Here is a 24,729-nt window from a genome sequence, read left to right on the forward strand (position 1 = left end):
GTCCCTTTCTGCACTGTCCAGCCACACCACCCCCAGCCTATAGCACTGCAAGGAGTTACTGTGGCCAAAAGGAGGACTTGGCACTTGGACTTGTTAAATTTCATCCCATTGGACTCTGCCCATCCATCCAACCATTCCAGGTCTCTCTGCAGAGCCATCCTCCCTTCCAACAGACCGACACATGCTCCCAGCTTAGTGTTGTCTGCAAATTTACTAATGAAGGACTCAATACCCTCATCCATGTCATCAATAAAAATACTGATCAGGACTGGCCCCAGCACAGACCCCTGAGGGACACCACTGGTGACTGGCTGCCAGCTGGATGCAGCACCGTTCACCAGCACTCTCTGGGCCTGGCCATCCAGCCAGTTCTTAACCAGCAAAGAGTTCTCCTGTCCAAGCCATGAGCTGCCAGCTTTTCCAGGAGTTTACTGTGGGAGACAGTGTCAAAGGTCTTGCTGTAGTCCAGGTACACAACATTCACAGCCTTTCCAGCATCCACCAGGTGGGTCACCTGGTCATAAAAGGAGATCAGACATTGGGATCAGGATCAGACCTACCCCTCCTAAACCCGTGCTGGCTGGGTCTGATACCCTGGCCATCCTGTAAGTGCTGCATGATGACACTCAGCATAAACTGCTCTATAACCTTACTGGGTACTGAGGTCAGGCTGACAGGCCTATAAATGCCAGAATCTTGCTTCCCACCCTTTTTGTGAATGGGTGTCACACTGGCCAGCTTCCAGTCATCTGGAACCTCACCAGTGAGCCAGGACTGCTGGTAAATGAGGGAGAGTGGCTTCGCAAGCTCAGCTGGCAGCTCCCTCATCACCCTGGCATGGATCCCATCTTGGCCCACAGATTTATAAACATCCAAACATCTCAGCAGTTCTCTGACTGCTTCCTCCTGGATAACAGGGGGACCATTCTGCTCCCTGACACCATCTACCAACCCAAGAGGACAGTTGTCCTGAAGGCAAATTGTCTTCCCACTGAGGACTGAGGCAAAGAAGGCATTAAACACCTCCACCTTCTCCTCATCTGCAGTTACTAAGTTCCCTCCTGCATCTAATAAAGAACAGACGTTGGTCTAACCCTTCCTTTTGCCATTAATATATTTGTAAAAACATTTTTTATTATCCTTTACAAATTTACTAAATTAAGTTCGAGCTGAGCTTTGGTCTCCCTAATTTTTTTCCTACCCTAGAAATGCCCTAGAAACCCTCTTAAATACTTCCTGAGAGACCTGACCCTCCTTCCAAATATGATACACCCTCTTTTTATTCCTAAGTTCCTTTGAAACCTCACTTCCCATCCAGGCTGGATGTTTGCCTCATCGACTCATCCTTTGGCACACAGGGACTGTGTCTGTTCCTGTGCCCTCAAGATCTCTGTTTTGAAGCACATGTCCCATCACAACTCTGTCCTGCTCTGGGATGCAAAAGAAATTATCTTCTGATCTTTTCTTGAAGTTATCTTCATGATCCCCATTATCTACAATCCTTTTATTTCCCTTCATTTCCTTCTCTCTTTTGGATTTTTTCCCTCACCAGATAAGCACATTTTGAGCTCCTCAGTGGCAGAGTTCTGAGCTGCTTCCCTATTTTCATCTCTCCTTTCCACCAATATTTATTTGTGGAAAGCTGTTGGGATTTCTCTTCCAGTTTTACAGCATCATCAAGTCATGGTTTGAGCTGGAGGGGGCTCACAGAGCGTACCTGGCACGACTCCAGCACCAAAGGGCTCTGATTAGAGCATCCATTTGAATGGATGGATTTGATTCTTATTTCTTTTTCCTTTCTTCATCTTTTGGTCAATCAGCTCAACTGTTGGTCTTTAATAAAGCCACTCCTAAGCATTCATAAAAAAAGCCAGGACCACCAATCCATCTTTGGACTTGGAGAGTTGTGGACTCTGGAATTCAGAGTTGCCAACTATGACTTTCTCTTGGCATTCCCAATTTCCTTCTTCCTACATGTGGTGGAAGAGTTGTGTTGATTCTCCAGCCTCCACACAGAGATTTCCAGGGGTTTATTTCCTCCTTTTTGTCTTTTTTTAAATTTTATTTTGGTGCTTATTTTCCTCTCTTCACTGAACTTTCAGCTAATTTGATCTGTCCTGATGTCTCACAGCTCATTTCTGGACTTGTCTCTTTCCCAACATGAGAGTTCCCTGTATGGAAAGTCTCAAGATTTCCATATGGCAAAACCCTCCAGAGGTTTTATGGCTGGACACTCTGAGTCTGCTCTGGAACTGCTGTTATCCATCAGGATTACTTTGACCCTTTTGTTGGGGCCCTCAGTTTTCTTGCCCCAGCTCTTCATCTTTTCCTCCATGACCTGCTCCCATCCAACCTTTCCACTGGTGGTTTTGGCATCCCACACCCATTTATTGCAGTATCCTGGGGCTTCTTCCAGATGCTTCTGAGCCTGGGAGAAATTCCCAGTAAAGACCCACAGAGCTTCCCAGGCTTTGAGATCCCCTAGAAATTTGCAGATTTGCTGACAATAATTACATTTCCTGTATTTATTTCTTCAAATTGATGTTTATCACCGAGTTCTATGCAGGCTTTTGCTGTTTGGAATAAGGTGTCAGTGATTCTCACTGAAATTTCACCACAGATTGTCCCAAATCCAACAGGAGGGATGGGAATCATTGAGCTGTGTGCCTTGGATGGAACAGACATTTTCAGAGGTTTAGCTGTGTTTATATTCAATAAAAAAAAGGAAAAAGTTCATTTAAAGCTACTAAAGCTGTGGGCAACCTTCATTTCAATTTACTCTCAGGTTTGTTCAGGCTGAAAAAGTGGTTTAGGGTTATGTGACAAAACTTCTCTAACAAAGCAATTTCAGTCCAGCTGCTGAAGGGGCTGGCAGATATTTAAATTCATCAAAATTTTTTGCATTTAATTTTTTTTTTCTCCCCCTCAGCCCCTGGCTTTGTAAAATCCAGTTCTTGACTCCTGAAGTCTAAAGCTCTAAATGACACATCCTTAAGGCACCTGCTAAATTCCATTATGTCCACAGTCAGGCTGTAATTAAATGAAAGGTTGGCAGTTGTAGAATTGAGAATAAACTGGAAGGTTTTAGAGTTTTATATAAATCATGATCTTATAAAGATGAAAATGACTATTACAGGAGGTTACTCAGCATTTGTCCTAGGTGCTGGTTTATTTTCTCATCCTGTTGTATAATTTTGGATATAAAATATTTGGGAACTTCACTCCCAAAAAATTGTACTAAAATATGATTTTTGCACAATTCTGGGGCTGAGATGGTGACAGGGAATATCAGAATCCTGGAATTGTTTGAGTTGGAGGGGGCATCAGGATCATCCAGTGCCACCCCTGCCATGGGCAGGGACACCTTCCACTGTCTCAGGCTGCTCCAAGCCCCAAAGTCCAACCTGGCCTTGGACACTTCCAGGGATCCAGGGGCAGCCACAGCTGCTCTGGGCACCCTGTGCCAGGGCCTGCCCACCCTGCCAGGGAACAATTCCTTTATAATAAATGAGTCCTTCTAGTCCTGGATTGAAGCCTTCCAAACCATCTTTAGCCTTCTACAGCTGAGTGGGTTGGAAAACATTTTTCCCAGGTGGAGAAAATGAAAGGAAATTAAATCAGGGAGAGAGAAGGGGATGTGAAGTTCCTGGACAGTCCTGCAGACCAGAGGGACTCAGCTCTTCCATGGTACTGCAGCTCCTCACCCTCAGCTGCAGCACCAGGCAGGGGTGTCTTCTCCATGCTGAAAGGACAGGAATTAGGCAAGGTAAAACTTGCTGGGAATATTTGGGGGTTCAGTGGAGCGGAGGAAATGCGTCAGGCTGTAAAGAGGCTGAGAGATTTTGCACTGATGACGTCCAAGCCTTTATGCAGAAGCTGCAGAGTAAATCTTGCGTCAAACAACCAGGACGTGATCCCAGTCCTCCACTGCTGGTGAAGCCTTCCCAGGATTTTAACATCCTGACCTTTTAACATCCTGACTTTGGACACTTTGAAATGTCCTCCAGGAAACTTTGCAGAAGGAGATGGAATGTGAAGGCCAATATTGTTCTTTTCTGAAGCTGGGTATTTCCAACATCTCCCATTTCCACGGGTTAATGCAGTGCTTTTAAGGCTGGGATTTTCTCTCCTGTCTTGCATCTGATATTGGCATCTGAAATTCTCCCAGTGCTCTCTTCAACCTTTCTCAGATAAATCTGCCTGAAGGAAAACTGAGGTGGCACCAAAAGGTGTTTGTTTCTTGTTCTTCACGGGACCTGGAATTGGGGCTGTGGTTCTTAGTCTGGGACATTTACAAATGAGCTGGATTTGCCAGAGGAAGTGGGGAAGTGTGGGCAGAAAATAGAGAAAAAATCAACTGAATATTGGCAAAAAGGAGCTCCAAAGGTCCCTGCTGTGACTTCCTGCTCCAAGCAGGAATGTCCCAACTCCTGGAGCAAAGTCATCATTCCCTTGTCCAGCCTAATCTTAAAACTCTCCAAGGAAGGAGCATCACCTATTGCACTGCTCCAAGATTTCCTGAAGTTTTCCATCATGTCCAAGCTAAACCTCCTGAACTTGGAGATGCTTTAAAAAAATCCCTGAGGGAATGAATCCCAAGAGAAGTACTTTAAGCAAAGTAATATGGCATTTAACTGGGATTATTACCACTATTTGCTTCAAAAAGCTATTGACCTTGGTCTTTATTGTCAGAAAAATGGGAATATATCTAATCTCCATGGATTTGGGGGTGTCCACAAGAGCACAGGATCAATCCATAGGTATTGCATTATATTTTTTAATCTTCCATCATGTGTCCTTTCTGGAAAGGCTCTTAGAGACTTGGATAAATAAGAAATAAATAATTTGGCAGCTTAGGAGAGATTGCTCCACCTGGGAAACTTGGGAGAGCTGAAACTCTTTGGAATGCTGGAAAAATCAGAGCCTTTTGCGCTGTTCATTTATTGTCCCACTGCTGCAAAAGAAATGAGGAAAAATTTAGATTTTAAATTCGCCCCCAGCATGTCCTTGAGCAACGTTGGGTATTTTATGGATAGAACTCCCTAAGCAGGACATCTCCAAGGAATGCAGGCTCATTTAGGAAATGTTTTATCATTTGGAAACTCGTGATGAAAGGCCTCTAATAAAGTATTGAACTTAACCTTGTAGCCTTATTTCTCCTTTTATGGCTGCAGAAGTTGCTATTCCCATGTGGAGATTCCAGATTAAGGAGAGTGAGACAGTGGAAGGGAAGGATTTTAATTGTCAGGAGCTTTGAAGTCATAATGGGACAATGACCCTGTGACCCTGTGTTCCTTCTGGAGCTCAGGAGAAGCATTGGCTCACTTCTCAATTTGGCGGATCCACATTTTCCATCCAAGGCCAAGTTGTTATCAGTTTCAAGGGCTTGGAAAGGGATGAGGCAGCCATGGGAAAAAGGACTTGGATTTCTTTGAATCCCAGAATGGCTTGGGCTGCAAGAGGCATCAAGGATCAGCTTATTCCACCCCCTGCCATGGGCAGGGACACCTTCCACTATCCCAGGCTGCTCCAAGCCCCAAAGTCCAACCTGGCCTTGGACACTGCCAGAGATCCAGGAGCAGCCACAGCTGCTCTGGGCACCCTGTGCCAGGGCCTGCCCACCCTCCCAGGGAAGGAGTTGACAAGGTGGGGGGGTGTTTTATCAATGGTCTTGGAGGTATTCTTACTCCCTCTTTGTGTTTGTCTCTTAACTTAATAATACTGAAGTGCACCTCCTGAATCCATCATGAAGAAAATGTGTCAAGGGCTATTTCATGTGGCTCTGGCTGCTGAATTCTGTTGCTGCTGCTCTTCTTTTTTGAGGACAATAATGCAAATACATGGTTTCCTCTTCATCTGTGCAAATTTCTTGGGGTTTTGGCATTTCCTGGATTTTTGGCTTTGCCTGGCTTTGAATGATCTGGTCAAGGCTGGAAGATAAGTTCCTCATGTGGGGTAGGTCTGTAAGGCACCAGTTTCTAGAAACTCTTCTCATTTGTTCAAGGTTTAATTGATTTGTCCTTGAATGGGATAATTAACATTTAATATATCTTAAAGATGCTCTTGTCACCCACTGGCTGATTAAAACTGCAATGGATGGGGTGTGGTAGGGTTTTATTTCACTTTAATGAATAAGTGGTCATTTTGTACCCCTGGGTTGTTTCACTTGGGGAATAGAATTAATTACGGACTAGTGAGACTCCGGTTCATTACAATAATTCTGAATAAATTACATGAGTAATTGGGTTGAATCATTAATGGGTTTGGCAGGCAAGGAGGTTCTACCATCCAGTGTCAGAATTGTGTCACTCAGATTTGGGTTTATCTGTCACTTCAGACTAAACTTAAGCCAGAGTTTACCTACAAGTTTTAGCTGTAGGATGAGCAAAACTTTTTTAGTTTACCAATTTTAATTCCTACAGAATTAAAATTAATCTATAGCTCTGTTTGCTCTTTCCTGCCTTTCTGAGCTGCTGGAAACACTGTGTTAAGTTATATCAATATCACTGAGGGTTTCCTGGGAGCAGTGGGAATGGTGGGCCCACTGGAAATGGTTTTACCATCAGCAGAGAGGGATTTCTGAGCATTGTTCCCCTCTCTGCAGTGGGAAACCAATGGGACACAGTGGCTCCCTGCAGGGATTTCAACTGTGCATGTGGCACTTGGGCTCAGGGATTAGGGGAGGACTGGGCACTGTTTCGTGGATGGTTGGACTTGATGATCCCAAAGGGCTTTTCCAACAATTCTGGGATTCCTTGCTTGTCCTGATGCCGGCAGATCCAGCCATGGTGGGAGGGGTGCAGTTAGAGGGGTTTAAAACAGATTCCATGCAGGATGTGGAAGCAAAGGGTAAGGGATGAGATACTCTTTCAGCCTTAAAAGTCGGCAACAATAAGGATTTCAGCTGGATGTGGGCCTTGGATTTGCAGTGTGTATCCTCACTGTGTTGTGGCAGCTTTTGGATTTAATTGGAATTCCCTTCCCAGGCAGGTGGATTCCCCAAGGGGTGGCACAAATGGAGTTTCTGTGCCCAGAGAAAAGGCAGAGCAGGGGCTGTGACAGATGGCAGCCTACAGGTACTGCAGAAGGCTCCAGAAGAACTCAGAGCCCCTTCCAGGGCCTAAAGGGGCTCCAGGAGAGCTGGAGATGGACTGGGGACAAGGGATGGAGAGACAGGACACAGGGAATGGCTTCCCAGTGCCAGAGGGCAGGGTCAGATGGAAAATTGGGAAGGAATTGGTCCCTGGGAAGATGATGAGGTCCTGGCACAGGGTGCTGAGAGCAGCTGTGGCTGCCTCTGGGTCCCTGGCAGTGTCCAAGGCCAGGCTGGACATTGGGGCTTGGAGCAGCCTGGGATAGTGGAAGGTGTCCCTGCCCATGGTAGGGGGTGGAATGAGCCAATCCTTAATGGTCCTCTCAACCGAAGCCATTCCATCATTCTCTGACTTCCAAGTGTTCCCACCCCAGCACTGCCAGTAATCCCTCTGTTTGCCTGAAGGACTCAGAAAAGCTCGGTGGAATTAACAGAAGGTGGAATTTTTGTTTTTCTGAAATGGGATTTGTGAAATGGATCCTCCTGGCTGTGGGCAGATGTTTCAAGAAAGGCTGTTTGGCACTTGGAAGTGTGAACACCTGTGTGGAAACTGAGCTGAGGGTGTCACTTTGCTCAGGTGTTCAGGCAAACATCCCAAATCCATCTGCCACCTTCCCTTGGCACTCCAGCTTTTGGAAGTTCCAGCCTGACTTTGGCTTCTGGCTCATCACCAGCAAAGAGAGAGCCACAGGGAATTGTGTTCCCTGGGGCTTGATACCTGTGACTTGTGGATCTGGAAAGTGCTATTTGTCAGGAAATAAATAGTTAATGTTTTCTTTAGATATTAGATATATATATAGAGAGAATATCAACCCCAAATATCAATCCCAGAATTGTTTGGGCTGGAAGGGACCTTTAAGCCCATCCAGTCCCACCCCTGCCATGGGCAGCGACACCTTCCACTATCCCAGGCTGCTCAAAGCCCTGTCCAGCCTGGCCTTGGACACTTAAACAGTGGGATCCTTCCTTGAAACACACATTTGGGACGTGAATATTCCCAGAAGACAGAAACTTTTATCTAAAACTTCACTTTGTCCCGAATGCACCAAACTTCCCCTTTTTTAGAAAACTAATTGAGGAGGAATTTGATTCCCATGGAGATGCTGACATCCCAAGGACACCCAGTGCTACTTTCTGCCAAGCCTGAAAGACCCATGGGAATATTAATATCAGAACATTTATTAGGAAAATATAATTCTTAATTTCCAGGTGACTTTCTCAGATTATTCCAATACTCTTTTTCAAAATCCAGGGCTATAATTCAGCTTCATGTCTGGGCTTTTTCCCCATATATATTTTATTTAAGCTTTGAGTTTTATTTCCTCTTTTTGACAGACATTTTATTTTATAAAAACCCTTTTAATCCCTAATCAAATTTCCATAAGTTCTTTCCCATTTTACCACTGGAAGTGTTTTAGTGCAGACCCTGCCAGGGAGAAGGAGCACTTTTGTTCCTGATTTTTAGTGCTGTGAGTCCTTCCTGTGCTGAATGGCCTCAGATTCAAACACCGTGTTGGAATTCATCCCAATTTGTTCTTACATTCCTGCTTGCCTTATAAAAGTGATAAAAGGAAGACAAGGTTTCTTGAAGGGTCATCATGGCTTGAAATTATGAGTGTAATAATTGCTGAGGTTTTTATTGTGCCTTCCCAGTGCTGAGTGCTGAATCTTCCACCTTCATATTTGGGTGTTCAACAGCACCTGCCATATAAAATAAAATCACCTATAAGGTGCTATAAAATCACCTAAAAGGTGTTCTTAGGGCAGTGAAATCCTTCATGGCAGGGTGGGATATGTCCACCAGAAGGAGAGAAGCTGCTCCACAGCACACAAAAGGTGAAGGTGTTGACTGTCATTGCCATAAATAAATTTTTTGGGATATTCAGAGCAGTAGCACCATCCATCAACATACCACCAGCAGTGGGAGATGAGCCTGGGAATGGGGATCCATCCCTTTCCTCCTGGGAATCTGCTAGGTGACAACCCTAAATTGCTCTCCTAACACTACTGTTGTACTCCCAGCACCAGAATCCCTTGTAGGTCACCCCCACCAGGTCCAGGAATTCATCTCTTTCCATGCCAGTTGGATTCCTTGAATAAGATTCTCACAGCAGGCCCAGTAACCATGAGATTTAGTTTGGTTTTGGCACATAAAACCTTGATTATTTATTTATTTTTACTAAATCAAGAATTGGCAGGTGCAACTACAGGCCAAGATGCAGGTGAAGTTACAGAAATTATTACAAATAAAAGGTAATCAAAGCTTTAAAAAGACATGTTTAAGTCTCCAGGTAGGCAAATCCCTCTTTTTAAAGAATAGAAGATCACCAAATTTAGGTACTACTCCTCAGAATACCCAGTAAAGCTGTTTCTTATCTCCCACCTGAAAGTCATGGTGTAAACAGAAAATACCCAATAAAATAAAAGAGAAGATAGAGATGCTGAGCTTTGACCTCTTACTGCTAAATTCGAGTTAATAACTGATTTTTCCCATTTTTTCCCCTCTCTGGTGTGTCTTGTCCTAAATGCTTTAAATCAACCTCATTACGAATATTGTAACAAGGTCAAGTGTGCAGTGCTGGAAGGTGGGAAAATGCATTAAAGAACTCAAATAGCAGCAAATTAGGAACCTCTGCATAGTCCTGTGGCATGATTTAAAACCCACAGGGAAAACCTCATTTTTTAGTTCTGAAAACACTCATTAACAGCATTCTCAGCTGATCTCAGCACTCATCTCCTGAGGTCCCACAGGATGGGAGGTTTCTGCCAGAGACTCTCCCAGGCAGCAGCAAGTTCTGCAGAGCAGCCAGCGAGGAGCAGGCACTGAGCTCTGGGTGGTCCTTTGAGGTTCTCCAGGTTCTTAGGCCAAGAAATGGGGTTTTATCCTCATTTTTAGGGAAGGAAACAACTGGATGTGGCTGTGTCCATGGGATCACAGAATGGTTTTGGGCTGGAAGGGACCTCAAAGCCCATCCAGCCCCACCCCTGCCATGGGCAGGGACACCTTCCACTGTCCCAGGCTGCTCCAAGCCCCAAAGTCCAGCCTGGCCTTGGACACTTCCAGGGATCCAGGGGCAGCCCCAGCTGCTCTGGGCACCTGTGCCAGGGCCTGCCCACCCTGCCAGGGATGGAGTTGACAAAATGGGAATCAGTCAAAGACTGGACTTGGTGACTTTGGAGTTCTTCTCCAAATTTAACAAATTCTGTGATCCATGTCTGCATCAATCACCTGGATCTGTTGATTTCCATGGGGGAAAACCACCCTGCTCAGACCAGTTTGGCTATCCAACATGTTATCTGCTTGAGGACCCAACATCCATTTGCCATTGGCTTTGATATAAAAATATATCACTGGAATTAATAAACACAGCATGCTCTACTAAACTTCTATAGATTTTAATGTGAAACTAATAAAAGGAGCCATTGGAAAAAGCTGCACTTGAAAAGTCATTTCATAAAAAATCTTGTAAAAATCCCGTCAGGCATAAAAATCTCACTTCCTAAAAGGGAATGAAATATAACAGGAGGGTTTGACACCAAGGTACCCCAGTCTGAGGACATGTAGCAAAAACCCCATGTGATTTAAGCTTCATGGATATTGGGAAAACAACAAATTTGTTAGAGAACAACAATCCAGGTAGCTGAGCTTGAAAAATACTATTTTACTGTTTTTTTACTCAATATAAGCAAAATGTACAGCTGTCCAAGTAGGAAATGTACCAGCTCCCTCTAATACTTTATTTTATGCCTTGTGAGCATCTCGTTAGCACTTACCAACTTCTCCTAAAATATATTTCTACTCCCAGTGACTTCAGCCAAAAGGTTTAAGCCCTGTCAAGGGTTGTACAAGATTTACCAAAAAAAATAAAAAAAATAAAAGGAGCCCTTTGTGATAATTGACTGGAATATTTATGAAGCTGAGGCCTCAGGTCTTTCAAGGCTCTGTTGGTCAAGGCAATTCTGCTCTGTCTTTACTGCACTGGGAGTTCTAAAAGGAAAAACCTCCCAGGAGCTGCTGCTGAGATTCCACCAGCCTGGAGAAGAGGAGGCTCAGGGGAACCTTCTGGCTCTTGCTGGCAGGAGGGGACAGGCAGGGGAGGTCGGGCTCTGCTCCCAGGGAACAGGGACAGGACAAGGGGAAACGGGTTCAAACTGCACCAGAAGAGGTTTAGGTTGGATATTGGGAAAAATTCCTTTAGAGAAGGGGCTGTTAAACATTTGAACTGACTGCCCAGGGCAGGGGTGGAATCCCTATCCAAGGGACTGGGAGCAGTGAGAGCAAGTGTCATCAAGCAGTTTGGGCATGTAGGAAGGTTAAAAAAAAAGCAAAACAACAGAAATCACCTCAAATATTTTCATATTTAGGGCAAATTATGGAAGCCTAAGGTAAAACCATGACACAGAGTCTGAAGTATAAACTTATCTCTTCTTAAACTGAGTTGTTGACAGCTTGTCAGAAGCAAAATTGTTGTAACTTCCCAATGGTGAAGTTGGCAGTGAATTCCAAGGAGAAAAATAGATCTATGCATTTCATCCCTTAAATAATGTCCTCGTGTTTCCAGTGGTGTGGTGACACACCTGGGAACATTTGGGAACATGGATATTGTTGCCACCTAATTCCACCGTGGGATTAAGGAGCTGGAAAGGGCGCACAAGGTCTTCTGATGAGATTTTTGGACCTTGTCCACAGCCAAGGATCTCCTGAGGGCTCCCAAATCCTCCCCTCTTGGATTTCTGTGGCTGAGAGCCCCCGCAGCAGCTGTGAGCTTTGTGCAGGTGCCGAGGGCTGAGCTGTAAAATGGCAGGGGGTGACACAGAACTCGGGAGGGGATCAGGCGTGTGCAGGGGAAATGCTGGAGCAGTCGGGGCCATGGAGCACTCGGAGAGCGAGGATGACTCCACAGACAAGGAGTGCAGCTTTTCGGGAAGCAGCTCTGAGGAAGAAGGAGATGAAGGCCAGGGGGTGTCTGAGTCAGTGCTCTCCTCTCCTCCCTGGGGCCACAGGGGGTGGTGGGCACTGCCAGGAATTAATGAATGAATTAATTAATTGTTAATAAGTTGTGTTTTACACATTGCACTTCTAATAGCTGCTTGTGCATTTAGTGCTGAGCTGTTAAAATAATTACGTGTATTTAATGCACTTGTAGTAATTAAATACCTGTTGCATTTAATGCGGTAATTACTTTTCACTTGTCATAATTCCTTGTTGCACTGGTAGTAGTTACTTTGTGCATTTCCTGGGAGTAACCTCTGCATTTAATATTTTGCACTGGTGGTAATTAGTGGTTTCATGTATTTACTAGTAATTAGATTTTCATTTAATGCTGTGCACTGGGAGTAATTAATTACCTTTGTTTTTAATGCTCTGCACTTGTAGTAGTTCCTGCTTCAGTTAATACCATGGTCACTTATTGCATTTAATGCTGTGCACTTGTAGTAATTTCTGCATTTAATGTCTTGCCCTTGTAGTGGTTACTTTTCCCTTCAATGCTGTGTGTTTACCAGTAGTAACTTCTGGCTTTAATGCTTTGCACTTGTAGTAATTATTACATTTAGTGCTGTGCCCTTACAGTAATTACTTTTGCATTCAATGCAGTTCCCATGTACTAATTACTTGTTGCAATAAATACACTTGTAGTAATTCCTTCTGCATTTAATGCTGTGCACTTACTAGTGGTCAGTTTTCCATGGAATGCTGTGAACTGGTGGGAATTACTCTTGGACTTGTTGTAATTACTCATTGCACTTAATACCGTGCACTTGTAACAGTAACTTCTACACCAAAGTCTGTGCACTTGTAGTAATTATTTGTTGTTTTTAATGCCCCCTACTTGTAGTAGTTACTCTCTCACTGAATGCTGGGCACTTGCTGGTGGTTGCTCTTGCCTTTAATTCCCTCTTAGCAATTTCTTTCCCAATTAATGCCTTGCACTTGGAGTTTTTCATGCCATGCACTTCCAAAGTTTCCTCATCCTTGAATGCCATGGATTTCTGTACCTCCCTGTGCTGCAGCTGCTGGCCAAAGTCACCTTCTAGAAAAGGATGGATTACTAGAAGATAACAGAAATTACAACAGCACATTATGCATTGAATACCTCATTTCAGATTTTATTGGAAATATTTGAACTGAAGCCACCAATTTTATCATATTTTCCTGATCTGTAATCATCTAAGTATAATACAGTAACAAAATGATGTCTGTGATCCATAAATTTCAAGGGATAAATGCCTTTTTGTGGCATCTGGGGTAATGGGACAAATGTGTTGAGTTTTAATGGGAATTTGTGGACACCAACGAATTTGAATTCTTGTTTTAATGGATCAATATATTGGCAAAAGCTGGCTACAGCAACTTAATAAGGAATTCAATATTCTTCCTTATCCTCTCTGCATTTGCCCAAGTTTTAGGAATTAATAGAGATAATTATCCACTGCTATTCCACTGCTTCTTTCTTCTTGCTTTAAATAAGCACAATGTGATTTATCAGTGGGGTAAATTAGCACTAATACACATTTAATTCCAGTCTGAATAGACTCAGAGTCAGCATTCCAGCACAGCCTGGAATATTAATGTTCTTCCCTTGTATTTCTGCTTGCTCTGCTGTAAAAGTATGAACATGAAGAGAGCTTCAAAGCAATTAAAGTTAATTAATGATGACCTCAAACGGAGAGTGCACGTGCATCACCCCTTTATAATCATATTCCTGCTTTAATACCTCCAGTCTTTAAATGGGAATTTCTATTCCTAACAGCACCTGTACATCTCATTTTCTGCTTCAGTGGAAGTGAAGAGTGGTGTTCCTGCCTAAATGGATGAGGGGTGTTTAGGAGAGGGGAGGTCTCTCTTGCCTGTAATCCACTTACCCTTGAAACATGGAAAGTTTGGAGGGAATTGGGATAAAGTGAACCCAGAAAATGCAGCGCTGGCTCTTAAACACTGGAACACCAAATCAACATGATTAAAATGAATTAAATTAATACTTTTATTAGTCTTGGAATTCTAGTCTTTTATTAACATATATGGATGATGAAAACAGCAAGGTAAAGCTGTGAAAGCCCAAAATTTGTCCTGAAAGTGCTTGAATAACCCTGTATGTTGGAAATCAGAAAATTGTCATGGAAATAACTGAAGAAATGTGTTTTTTCTTGCAGGGAGGATGTCAGGACAGCCAACGTCATCGCAGCTGAAGCTGTCACTTGTCTGGTCATAGACAGAGAGTAAGTTCTTCCTTCTGCCTGGGGCTGGGGGGAAACTCCAATTTAAACCTTTTCCTGAGCTTAAGGAGAGCCTTGGATCATCTTCTCCAGAGAGGCCTCTTAATGTGGGGTGATAAAGTCAGACATGTCCTTGATGAGTGGAGGGAAGGTGGCCCTAAATCAACCAGACAAAGCTCAATAGTGACAATTAGAATCACAGAAAGTCCAAATGGAAAAAAAGGAGGAGCTGGAATTACTCTGGAAAAGGGAGCTGGGTGTTACAGTGGGACACAGGTGGAGTTCACGTCCTGAAAGGCATCAGCTCCTGCCAAATGTTGGAGCAAGGTGTTATCCCAGTCAGTGTGGGGATGGAGAGTCCTTGGGAGAAGGCCACAGCCCTGCTGGGAGCTCTGCCACTCAGAGGAGATACAAGAGACCAGAAAAGTAGAATAATAATTTGTATAGGAAGCTTGAGAGAAGTAAGGGGGGTTAGTCCTGAAAAGAACATGCCTGGATGCTCCAGTGCTGCAAATCCAGCTGCTCTCTGCAGTTACTGGGAATGGGATTAAAAAATGACATAAAAATGATATAAAATGACATCAAAATTGAACATGACTCCTGGGCTGGTTTTCCCATTCTGAAGCACTGGCACAGACCAGCAAAAGGCACGGACACACCTTCATGGGAATCTTTCCATGGGAATGTGGTAGGGATCTGTGAAACCCACAGCGAGGGTGAATAGGTATTGACTTTTCACTGCCTCCCCCAGTGCCTGAGGTCCAAGGAACCTGCAGGAGGGAGCCAGAAACTATGGAATAATGAGAAAAAATTGCCAGTGTTGGAAAGGAAAAGAAATCCATTGGATTTTTGAAGTATGTGTGACCCACCTCTGGGCCAGGAGCTTTCAGAGCAGTGTGGATTGCTGGGGCATCTGGGCAGGGCCAGGAGCTGGATCCGTGTGCATCCCTAGAAGTGATTCTGGAGCCCTGCTTGTGTTCTGGTGGGAGATGGGATTCTGTGCTCTTCTAGGGCTGATCTCCATCCCCTCCATCCTGCTGTGACACAAGTGGTTCATGCTGAGTTATCTCCCATTTCTGGAAATCCAGTGTTCTGTAGAGGCTGGGCTGGGGGATGCCTTCAGAAATCCTGAGAAGTTCTGCTTAATGTTAATTCATTATTAATTGCAAAACCCGTGGTCTGTCCACTGAACACAGGTGGGGAACACCTGAGAGCTCCTTTCTCAACCTGGTAGGTAAAACACCCACCCACCCTTCTTGTGCTGTGGGGCAAAGAGAGGAAGAAGAATTTGATCATTTAGCAAGATAATGTTTTAATAATATTTATATTTTTAATAATTAGATAATTTAGCAATCACTAATTCAGAGAAATAAAAAGCAACGAGTAATTTACACTTTTTATTTTCACACTTTTGCAACAGGTATTTTTAGTTTTCACTGTGAGAGTTAAAAACCCCAAATAATTCAAGTCGCTCATTCCTGATTATTTCCCAGACTGTTCCTTTCCTTGTCTCTTGTGCCTTGTCCTTGGCATACAATGCCCTTGAAATAGTAAGGAAGTACAAGTTAAATTTAAACTGATGAAGCTGTGGTTAATCTACCCCAGAGATTCTATTAACACCTTTCAATTAGCAGAGTAACACTATTTATACAATTCTTATTTATAGTGCAAGAAAAGTGACCCTATTGATAGCCCTATTTATAGCTCAGAGCAGGCTGTCCTGTGTCCTGGCCAGTGCTGAATTTCATGTCCCAGCTCTTCCTTAGGCTGTTATTTTGTAGGCATGACAACAACAGGAGCAAAATTTCATGTGGAGATAAATTACTGGGACTTGTGGCAATTTGGGAGATTGGTGAGGAAAAAGAACCAATTTTTTATATCCAGATAGGGTGCATTTTACACCTTTTGGGTTGTGGTGGTGGATGTGAATGTTGAGTGACACAGGAGGTGGCAATGGGAGCAGGGAGTGGGTGTTCCCTGCAGCTGGAATCTGTTCCATGCAGCAGGAGGGGTGACACAAGTCACTGAAGTTGCCAAATATTTCCTTTTGCCAGACAAGCTCCTTGCCTAATCAGATGGAACCACTGAAGCAGCAATTTCCACTCTCTGTGGGTGTCCCCATTTGAAGCAGCTCAGCAAAGCTGGTGTTGTAGTTTCAAAAAATCAGGTGATGGGAAAAGACTTTTTCCTTAGCACATGGAATTCCTGGAGAATTCCAGTCTCACTGACCAACACCACCCACCAGAATTATCTGCAGCAGGGTAGCTCTTCCAAATTCCTTGTGAAAGGCTTCCCAAGGCATCCAAAAATTGTTCCAGCTGCCACACTCCCATCTCATTAACAAAGGAAGTGCTACAGGAAGTTATTCCTAAGGGAGGTGTGAACCTGGCTCTGGATTTGCCAATATTCCCAGCAATGTTAGGGCTGATTTAGCTGCTGCAGAGTTTGTAGTTTGGAGGTAAATAATGGGAAACTTTCATCACAGAGATGAGCCAGGAGCTTTGCACAAGTTTGGTTTGAAAAGGGAATTGCTTAAGCATGAAAAGAGGGAATGTTTTGCCTAAAAGGATCTCTGGAATTTATAAAATATGTATAAAATGGGTACATGGCTGAATCAGTGGAAGTCAGAAATACCACAAGGGAAGCCAAACTGGAGCTCGTGATGGGTCTTTAATTACCAGATGATGTTGGTGCTGCCTTGCTTTTTAATTGCCTTGTGAAACAAGAGGACTCTCCCAGTCCCAAAACCGTCCCCAAACCACCCCAAAGTCTCCCAAAACGTAGTGCAGCTATTTTTGCCAATCTAGGAAGATGTGCTTTGCAAAGTGCATTCCCAGTATCATTTTCTGGTGTAGGAATGAGCAAAATCCTGATCTAACAATGAAAACAACCTGCAGGAAGCATTTGATGCATCACGTGGACTTTGTTCCCACTTGTCCTTGTCCTGAAAATATTTGTTCCGAAAAGCATTGGCATTTTTTCCATCTTACAGTTGTGGTTTTGAGTCGCTTCCATTACTGGAGTAATGAATTTCAGTGGGATTTGGTCCTTAATGCTCTTAATCCTTCCCTGTGAGGGTGGGGAGGCCCTGGCACAGATTTTCAGAGCAGCTGTGGCTGCCTCTGGATCACTGGAAATGTCCCAGTCCAGGCTGGCCAGGGCTTGGAGCAGCCTGGGATAGTGGAAGGTGTCCCTGGCCATGGCAGGGGTGGCACTGGATGGGCTTTAAGGTCTCTTCCAACTCAAACTTTTCTATGAATTCTATGGTTCCCATTGGGAGTACCATTCATTTTGGTCCCCCAAGGAAGAAGGTTGTACTTGAAAAAAGAACCTGGAATTCAGAAAATAAAAAAAAAATCCAAAGAATTTCCCATTATCATCAAAATTTCAACACAGAAGAGGAGGTACTGTAATAATCCAGTGGGGAAAGTGAAGTGAGAGGGTGACAAGGCTAAGGAAATGAGGGTGGCAGCCCTGAGAAGGGACCACAGGACAGGCTCTGTGCCCAAGCTCTCTGGTGAGTTGGGATTGATTCATCCAATGTTCTTCCTGCTGGCCATGGAGCACAGACCCAACCATGGGCTTATGGAATTGGCTTGGAAACTTCAACAAAATCCACACAGTGTTCATGGGAATTGTGAAGAAAAGGCCAGCTGACCATCTGAGGGAATTGGGATAAGCCTTTGGATGCTTGAGGAGCCACACAGCTCAAACCTCCACTCTGGGGACACACATTAATATTTTACAGCACCTCTCAGATGCCTTTTAGGCATTTTTATTTCCAAGTGCTTTTTTTTTTTTTTTTTACAATTGATGGACTTCCTGTCTTTAGGGCTTGCCTTGACCTACAAGATCAAGGCTGTTGTTAATGAAGTTTTTCCTGTGGTGACACTGCAGGAATTCATCCTCTGGGAAAAAAGTTACTATGGGAGCTGTTCCGTGGTGTTGCCTCCAAGTTGTTCCAAGCTTGGCCTTGTCAGAGCTCATCCTGGTGAATTTCCAGGCTCCTTAGAGGGGTTATTAGATTTGTTCCAGAAGTACAGTTGGGGAAGAGTTAGCAAATATGTGCTGGATTTGATGGATTGGTCCTTTAGGAACTTGTCTCTAAAAGGTCTTGTGATAAAAATGGTGCAGGCACTCTTTGAGCATCTGTTCTGTGGATCACTTTGGATAAAGATGCACAGACAGACTTCACTGTAGCCCCTTTGTATGGAGAGAAAACAGGAGGGAAAGGCTCCAAACTTATTCCTGACATTTGGATCATCACTGGCACCCTCAGGGACAAGTTGGAGCAACTTTATATATTTTTTTTTCCCCAACCTACCTCTTGAAACTGAGAATGTGTTTGAAAGTGTTCGTGGCTGCTCCTGAACTGTTGGAATATTTACACTGAGGTTGATTCAGGTTCATCTTTTATTTATATGGGATTTTTTTTCCCCTCCATATAATTTATTTATGGCGCCAAGAATGTTTTCCTGGAGCTCAGAGATTTAGCAACACTGTGGGTATTGGGAGGACAAAATTGCCTCATGCAAATGGAGAGAGAGGAGCTAATGGATCCGAGCCAGGAAAACTCAAGGCACAGCTGCTGCTGACAGAGACTTACAGAACTACCTGGAATTTACACTAAATGCTGTTTTTCCAGCTTGTATTTTTCAGCTGCACATATCAAGAGGATGCACTTTTTTTTTTTTAAGGCAACATTTTAAATATTTCAGCTTTTTTCTGCTTTTCTACTTTGCATTTCCCATTTTTGTCTGTGTTTCAAAGCCTGGGTTTGTTTTTTATCAAGGAGAGCTGTGAGGTGTCAACAAAGGTTATTGGATCAGCCCCCCTGGCAAGGGAAATTGGAGAAAAATGAAATAAAAAAGTATTATCCTGGCATGACTGACCCCATATAAGCTGAGCTGAGCTCTTTCAGTGGAGATTTTAGGGTTTGCTGCTTTGCTGTTTCTCCCAGTCGTAGCGAAGTTTATCCATGGAGAAAATTGGTTATGAGGAGAGAATAGAAAAAATGAAAAGAAAAGGCCATGAGGAGAAAAAAACCTGAGCATTTTCTGATTGAATTCTGGGAGAGGTTGGGACTGAGCCGAGACTTCAACAATGTTGAGATGGGCAATAAAAAAGGGACTCAAGTGAACTTTGATAGCTTGCCCAGTGCTAAGTCTGGCTTAAAATTTTTAATAAAAATTAAGGGTTTTAGCAAAACTGTTGTTACTCCTTTCAGTGACTTTTTCTTCTTTGCTGTTTCACTAGAAAAGATTTATTTGCCTTGCCAAAAAATAAAAGGGGGTTGGGGTTTAACCCTGGTTTCCTAAGGAAACCAAGCCTAAATCACAGTTTAGGCCCTAGGTGATGTCTTTGGGCCTTCCAGGGTGGTGTTTCTGTGTTAATGAATTGCCTAAATACCTGTTTGGGTGCAATTAGCCATTAACACCCCGATCCTGCTTTGCTCTCACTGTCACCTTGCAAGGTTTGGCTTCAGCCTGTGGCACATTCCCAGCAGCAGGAAGATAAAACCTGAGGTGTTGAAGGAGCTGAGTTGTTCCTGTTTTCACTGCTGAGCAAGGAATTTGGGGTTGAAAAGTTGCTTCCATGATTAACACATCCTAATATTAAAAATATTAGTAATTACTAGACTGGTTAAAAACCACTAACACACGTTTATGTGAGAGCAAAGGGGTTTGTGCCTTCCTCTTCCTCATTAAAGAATTAATTAATTTGCTTTTCTTGTGCTGCATAAATGATGTCCTTGATTGTATGATTTAAAATCTGATTAATTAAGTGGAGCAGAAGACTGGGGAAATTGGTGTGGGCAGAGGGCATTTCCTGAGCTGTAATTCCCAGCAGAGAATCCCAGGATGGCTCAGTTTGGAAGGGCCCACAGTGGGCACCTGGTGCCAGCTCCCTGCTCCAGCAGGGCCATCCCAGAGCACAGGGCACAGCATTGTCTGGAATAGCCCTAGGGAGGAGAATTCCTCTGGAAAAGCCCTTTCAGCAGCTGCAGATCCAAACCACCTCTCCCAGTTGTCACCTCCTGCCCCACAGCAATGGGGAAAATCCAGCTTTTCCCAACAGGATAATTGTGTCTCCCTTGGTTCTGCTGCAGGTGCTATCTCCACTCTCCACACATCCATGGGGTACATTCCATAGGGTCAGGTGTCTCCTGAAGGAGCCGCTCAGGGCTGTCAGTGTGTCTGAGCTGCCCGGGGTCCCACCACTCCCATTCCAGGATCATGGAGTCTCCCTGGCTCATCCCGTGCCTGCCAGGGTAGTGCATTGCCCCAGCTACCCTGGATTTTCCTCACCTGCTCAGTGCCATTCATTCTCTTTGATCCTACAACTCCTCCTTGAGAAAGGGCTGTATGTAATATCCCCTTCTTATTCCTTAAGTCAGAAATGTGGCCCTCAGTGGGGATTTTAGGGTTTTTTCTTGCTTTTTTTCAATGTTTCCATTCTTTTTTTGGTCAACTTTGAGCAATTCCTGTTCTTCAGCTCCATGTTTCATGCCTCAGGAGTGTCAGGAGCACAGAAGAATTGCAGGATTTTCATTTGTGAGGCTGTGACATTAAGGCAGAGATCAGTCAAGAGACTCTGGTTTGCAGCAGTTCATCTTTTCAAATTTTTCTTCCTTGAATAAAAGAAAATGTTCATGTGACAGACCCACTGGGAATTCTGGAATTGCATAGAAGAAAGTAGCTTTTCATCTGGAATGTTTTTGTTTGAAGATATACACTGATTCCAGTTATTAATTTCTAGTTTTTCATGGAATCCCAGAATGGTTTGGGATGGAAGGGATATTGAGGATCATGCTGTTCTACCCCAGCCATGGGCAGGGACACCTTCCACTATCCCAGGTGCCTCCAAGCTCCATTCAGCCTGGCCTTGGACACTTCCAGGGATCCAGGGGCAGCCACAGCTGCTCTGGGCACCCTGTGCCAGGGCCTGCCCACCCTGCCAGGGAACAATTCCTTCCCAATATCCAACCTGAATTCCCTCTCCTTCAGTTTGAACCCCCTCTGATGTGTTTTTGGATGCTTTTACTGTAAAGATGAGACATCTGGGATCCAGAAACAAAAATGTCACTTTGGAAGCAGAGGGATTTACAGGGCTCCTGGTTGGAGGACAGGGATGTGATGGTTGAGGTGCCACCACACTTCACATCGGCAGATTTATGCTGAAGCTTCTACTGGAGGGTGAAAACCTCCAGCAGCCATTTCAGTGGGCTGGATAAATAATTTTGGATCTTCTTGGTGTTGGTTTCTGCATCTCTAACGTTTCTGAGGCCTGGGCCTGGTGGGTCACTGGCATCGATCCAGCCCCCATTGCTGCCAAAAAGCCACACTGGATTTCTTGTCTCCCAGCTGGAATCTCTTCAGGTTCAGTGGTGAACCTGGTAGTGCTGGTGGGGCTGGATGATCATCAGGGTATTTTCCAAGCTTGGTGTTTCAGTGATTTTCCTCTCAAAGCGTCCCTTTGTCTTTACAGCTCCTTCAAGCACCTGATCGGGGGCCTGGATGACGTCTCCAACAAAGCCTATGAGGACGCAGAAGCAAAAGCAAAGTAAGTGCTCAGCATCAAGTCTCAAACTTATGTTTGTTGATGGTGGACCACTGGAATTCCCAAAAAAACATCATTGTTCTTCATACAGTAATACCAAACAGCTTTAAAAGGAGAGATTCCTCCTCTGGATGGAGGAATTTTCCTCCTCATGAACCTCCCTGGTTCTCCCCATGAATATGGAGATAGGTCTCCTCTGGTCAGTGCCCAGAGCCAGGTTGTCCCAAGGTCCTGCTCAATCACAATATCTGAATCCAGTGGATCTTCTGGAAATCTTGGAATATTGTGAGGTGAGAAACCCCAGATCTTGGAATTGCACCTGAGGGAATTGTTGAAGACATTTAATTTCTTTAGAGAACTCTGACCTTTCTCAGATACTTTCCAAAGTCAAACATGTTTTGAGACAAAAGATGGGCAGTGGAATTTGTCATTTGCAGTTAAAAACTGGAGCTGCCTTGATGTAAAGCAATATATTCATCTGAAGCCCACAATAAATACTCATTCCTTTCAGAAGGGAACTGTAGAGTATTAGATTAAAATATTTTTTTAAAACCCACTTTTTATTCATTCTTGAGCTGCAATTTGATTTTAGTCTGTAATCTTTGAGCTCTGATTCTATCCCAATGATTAAAGCTTTTCAAGAGGTTCCTGTTCTGCTTCAGGAGGTGCTCAATATCAACCAAACACAATTCAAAGGCAGAAGTTGTTGAAAAGAAAATTAAATTTGCTCTATACAAAATTTCTTTTCTTTTCCCCCTCTCTCAATTATTTTGCTTTTATAGGGATTTTTTTCATAGCACATTAAGGAGGGGGAGAAGTGTTTTCTCAAAGTCAAATGCTCTGAGTAATTGCCTAAATTATAGATTCCAATTAAGTTACACATAGAAACTTCTCATTAAACCAGAGGGGTTGGAATGGTGTCTGCTAAAGGTATTGGGCACCTCTGTGGAGGGGAAGTGAGAATTCCCAATTAAGTATTGATAAAAAATAACTCCTGGTTTGTTTCAGAAACTAAGATCCATCTCAAAAGTTCACAAGCAAAACTTGTTAGTCTTTCAAAATACCCACTCATTTCTCTTTTCTTATCTTTGAGTGATATTTGAAATATTAGATTTAATTCATTTTAAGGTATTCAAAGGGTTGCATTTCAGATTGGAATAATATTTCCCTGCCTCAGAACAAAAGTAAGCTTCCTTCTTATAAAGACGTTCCATTAAAAAGGTTATATTCCCTAAATTCTTGTTGACCCAATGAAAAAGGTGGGAGACCATCAACTTCCTTTACCATCCCGAAAAAAGGGGATTTGGGGGATAGAATGTTTCAGACAGATGATTCCAAGTATCCCAGGGTCATTCAGTTATTATTTTATGTTAATTTTTGAGTGTTACTATTTGGGTTATATTGATTTCCATCAGAGCAGAAGGGAAGAAAACACTGGGAATAAAATTGGGGAATTTTGGGTGGGGTCATAAACGACATCACAGTCACAGAAGGTTTTTGGAGGTGCCACCACAACCCATCAGCACCAAGAAAAATGTGCCCTTCCCACATCTATAATTTTAAGTTCTATTCTTGAGTATTTATTACCCCAGGAACATTGGGGATGCAGATTGAGGAGATTTTGAGGATAATTTGGGGAATTTTAGGATCTGCTGTACAGTATGTGGGAAGCTGCGGTTTGGGACCTCTTTGGAAGAAACTCTTCCTTTTGGGAGCCACTGGGCTTTGACCTTCACATTTAAAGAGCTTTTATCTTCTCCAGTCCTTTACTTCTAATGCCAAGTGTTTCATCTCAATGGAAGGGCAAGGCCCTGCTGATGGAGGAATTGTTCCCAAAAAATCTGAACCAATTAATTTTGATAGCAACTTTTTTATCTTCAAAGTCAGAGGCCCATGCTGGAGGCCTGTCACTGCAGAGCAGAGGTGACAGTGACGTTATTGTCACATCTTGACATTTTCCCTCAGAGCAGGAGGGATCAGTGTTGTCTGCTTGGAAAAACATCCAAAGAAAAAGGAATGCCCTATTGAAAAACAGAGTATTTAGCAGTCGAATTCCACATTCCTGTTTGCTGGGCTCCTTGAAAACCAGCAGAAAGATGGATAGGGGAGGGAAAAATTGTCAAATTCCTTGGAGAGAGACCCCAGAAGAACTGTGAGCCCTTCCAGAAAGTTTTGGTGTTCCAGAGTTACCTCACGAGGCAAAACTCCTTGGGAGAAAAGTCTCCTTGGCAGCAAGTTTAACCTGGATTCCTTTCCAAGCAGCAGTTAATTAGCTCCAGCTAATTGTCCTTCAAGGCCTATTTTTTCCAAGGGGAGGTTTGTGATAGGGAAGAACTCGGAACATAAAACGTGGGTAGGTTTGTGAGGCTTTACGCAAATCCCATGGAATGTTTTCACTCCTCTTTTTTTAGCTCACATCTCCTTTTCTCCTTGCCAGCTGGGAAAAGGCCTTGGGATGCATCCTGTGGATCACCAAGGATAACCAAGGCCAGCTTGGGCAGGACTGCTCTAGTGGGAGGTGGAAGGGTTTGGAATGGGATGGGCTGTGAGGTCCCTTCCAACCCAACTCATTCTGGAGCTGTAAATGTACAGGACTGGACTGTAAATGCCTACAAAATTAGTGGCACTGGGATTTTTTCCCATTTCCGTGCTGGAGCACATCCCTGGAGTCACAGAGCTCAGGGCATGGCTGACAGGATGTTAGGCAGAAGTTACAGGCTTGGAATATCTTTCTGTGTATCCATCTGTCCTCCAGGCCTGAAGGAGCTGAACTATTTATTGAGTTTATTTTTATTTTAGAGGCAGTTTCCTGCTTTTTGTCAGCTTGGGGTTGGCAGTTCCATTTAACATCCATTCTTTGT

The 24,729-nt window shown here is 43.7% G+C and overlaps 1 protein-coding gene across 2 annotated transcripts in view; it reads left to right on the forward strand.

The window, feature by feature from the left end:
• The window catches only part of PRKG1 (protein kinase cGMP-dependent 1), a 369,556-nt gene that overhangs the window by 293,072 nt on the left and 51,755 nt on the right, over nucleotides 1–24,729 (forward strand). For both annotated transcript variants that reach the window (XM_015633750.3, XM_015633749.1), the window contains exons 8-9: nucleotides 14,246–14,311; nucleotides 21,797–21,871. In XM_015633750.3, the coding sequence (XP_015489236.1) occupies nucleotides 14,246–14,311; nucleotides 21,797–21,871 (141 nt within the window). The remainder of the gene's footprint in view (nucleotides 1–14,245; nucleotides 14,312–21,796; nucleotides 21,872–24,729) is intronic.

The sequence above is a fragment of the Parus major genome, chromosome 6, assembly GCF_001522545.3.
Source record: "Parus major isolate Abel chromosome 6, Parus_major1.1, whole genome shotgun sequence".
Classification (NCBI taxonomy): Eukaryota; Metazoa; Chordata; class Aves; order Passeriformes; family Paridae; genus Parus; species Parus major.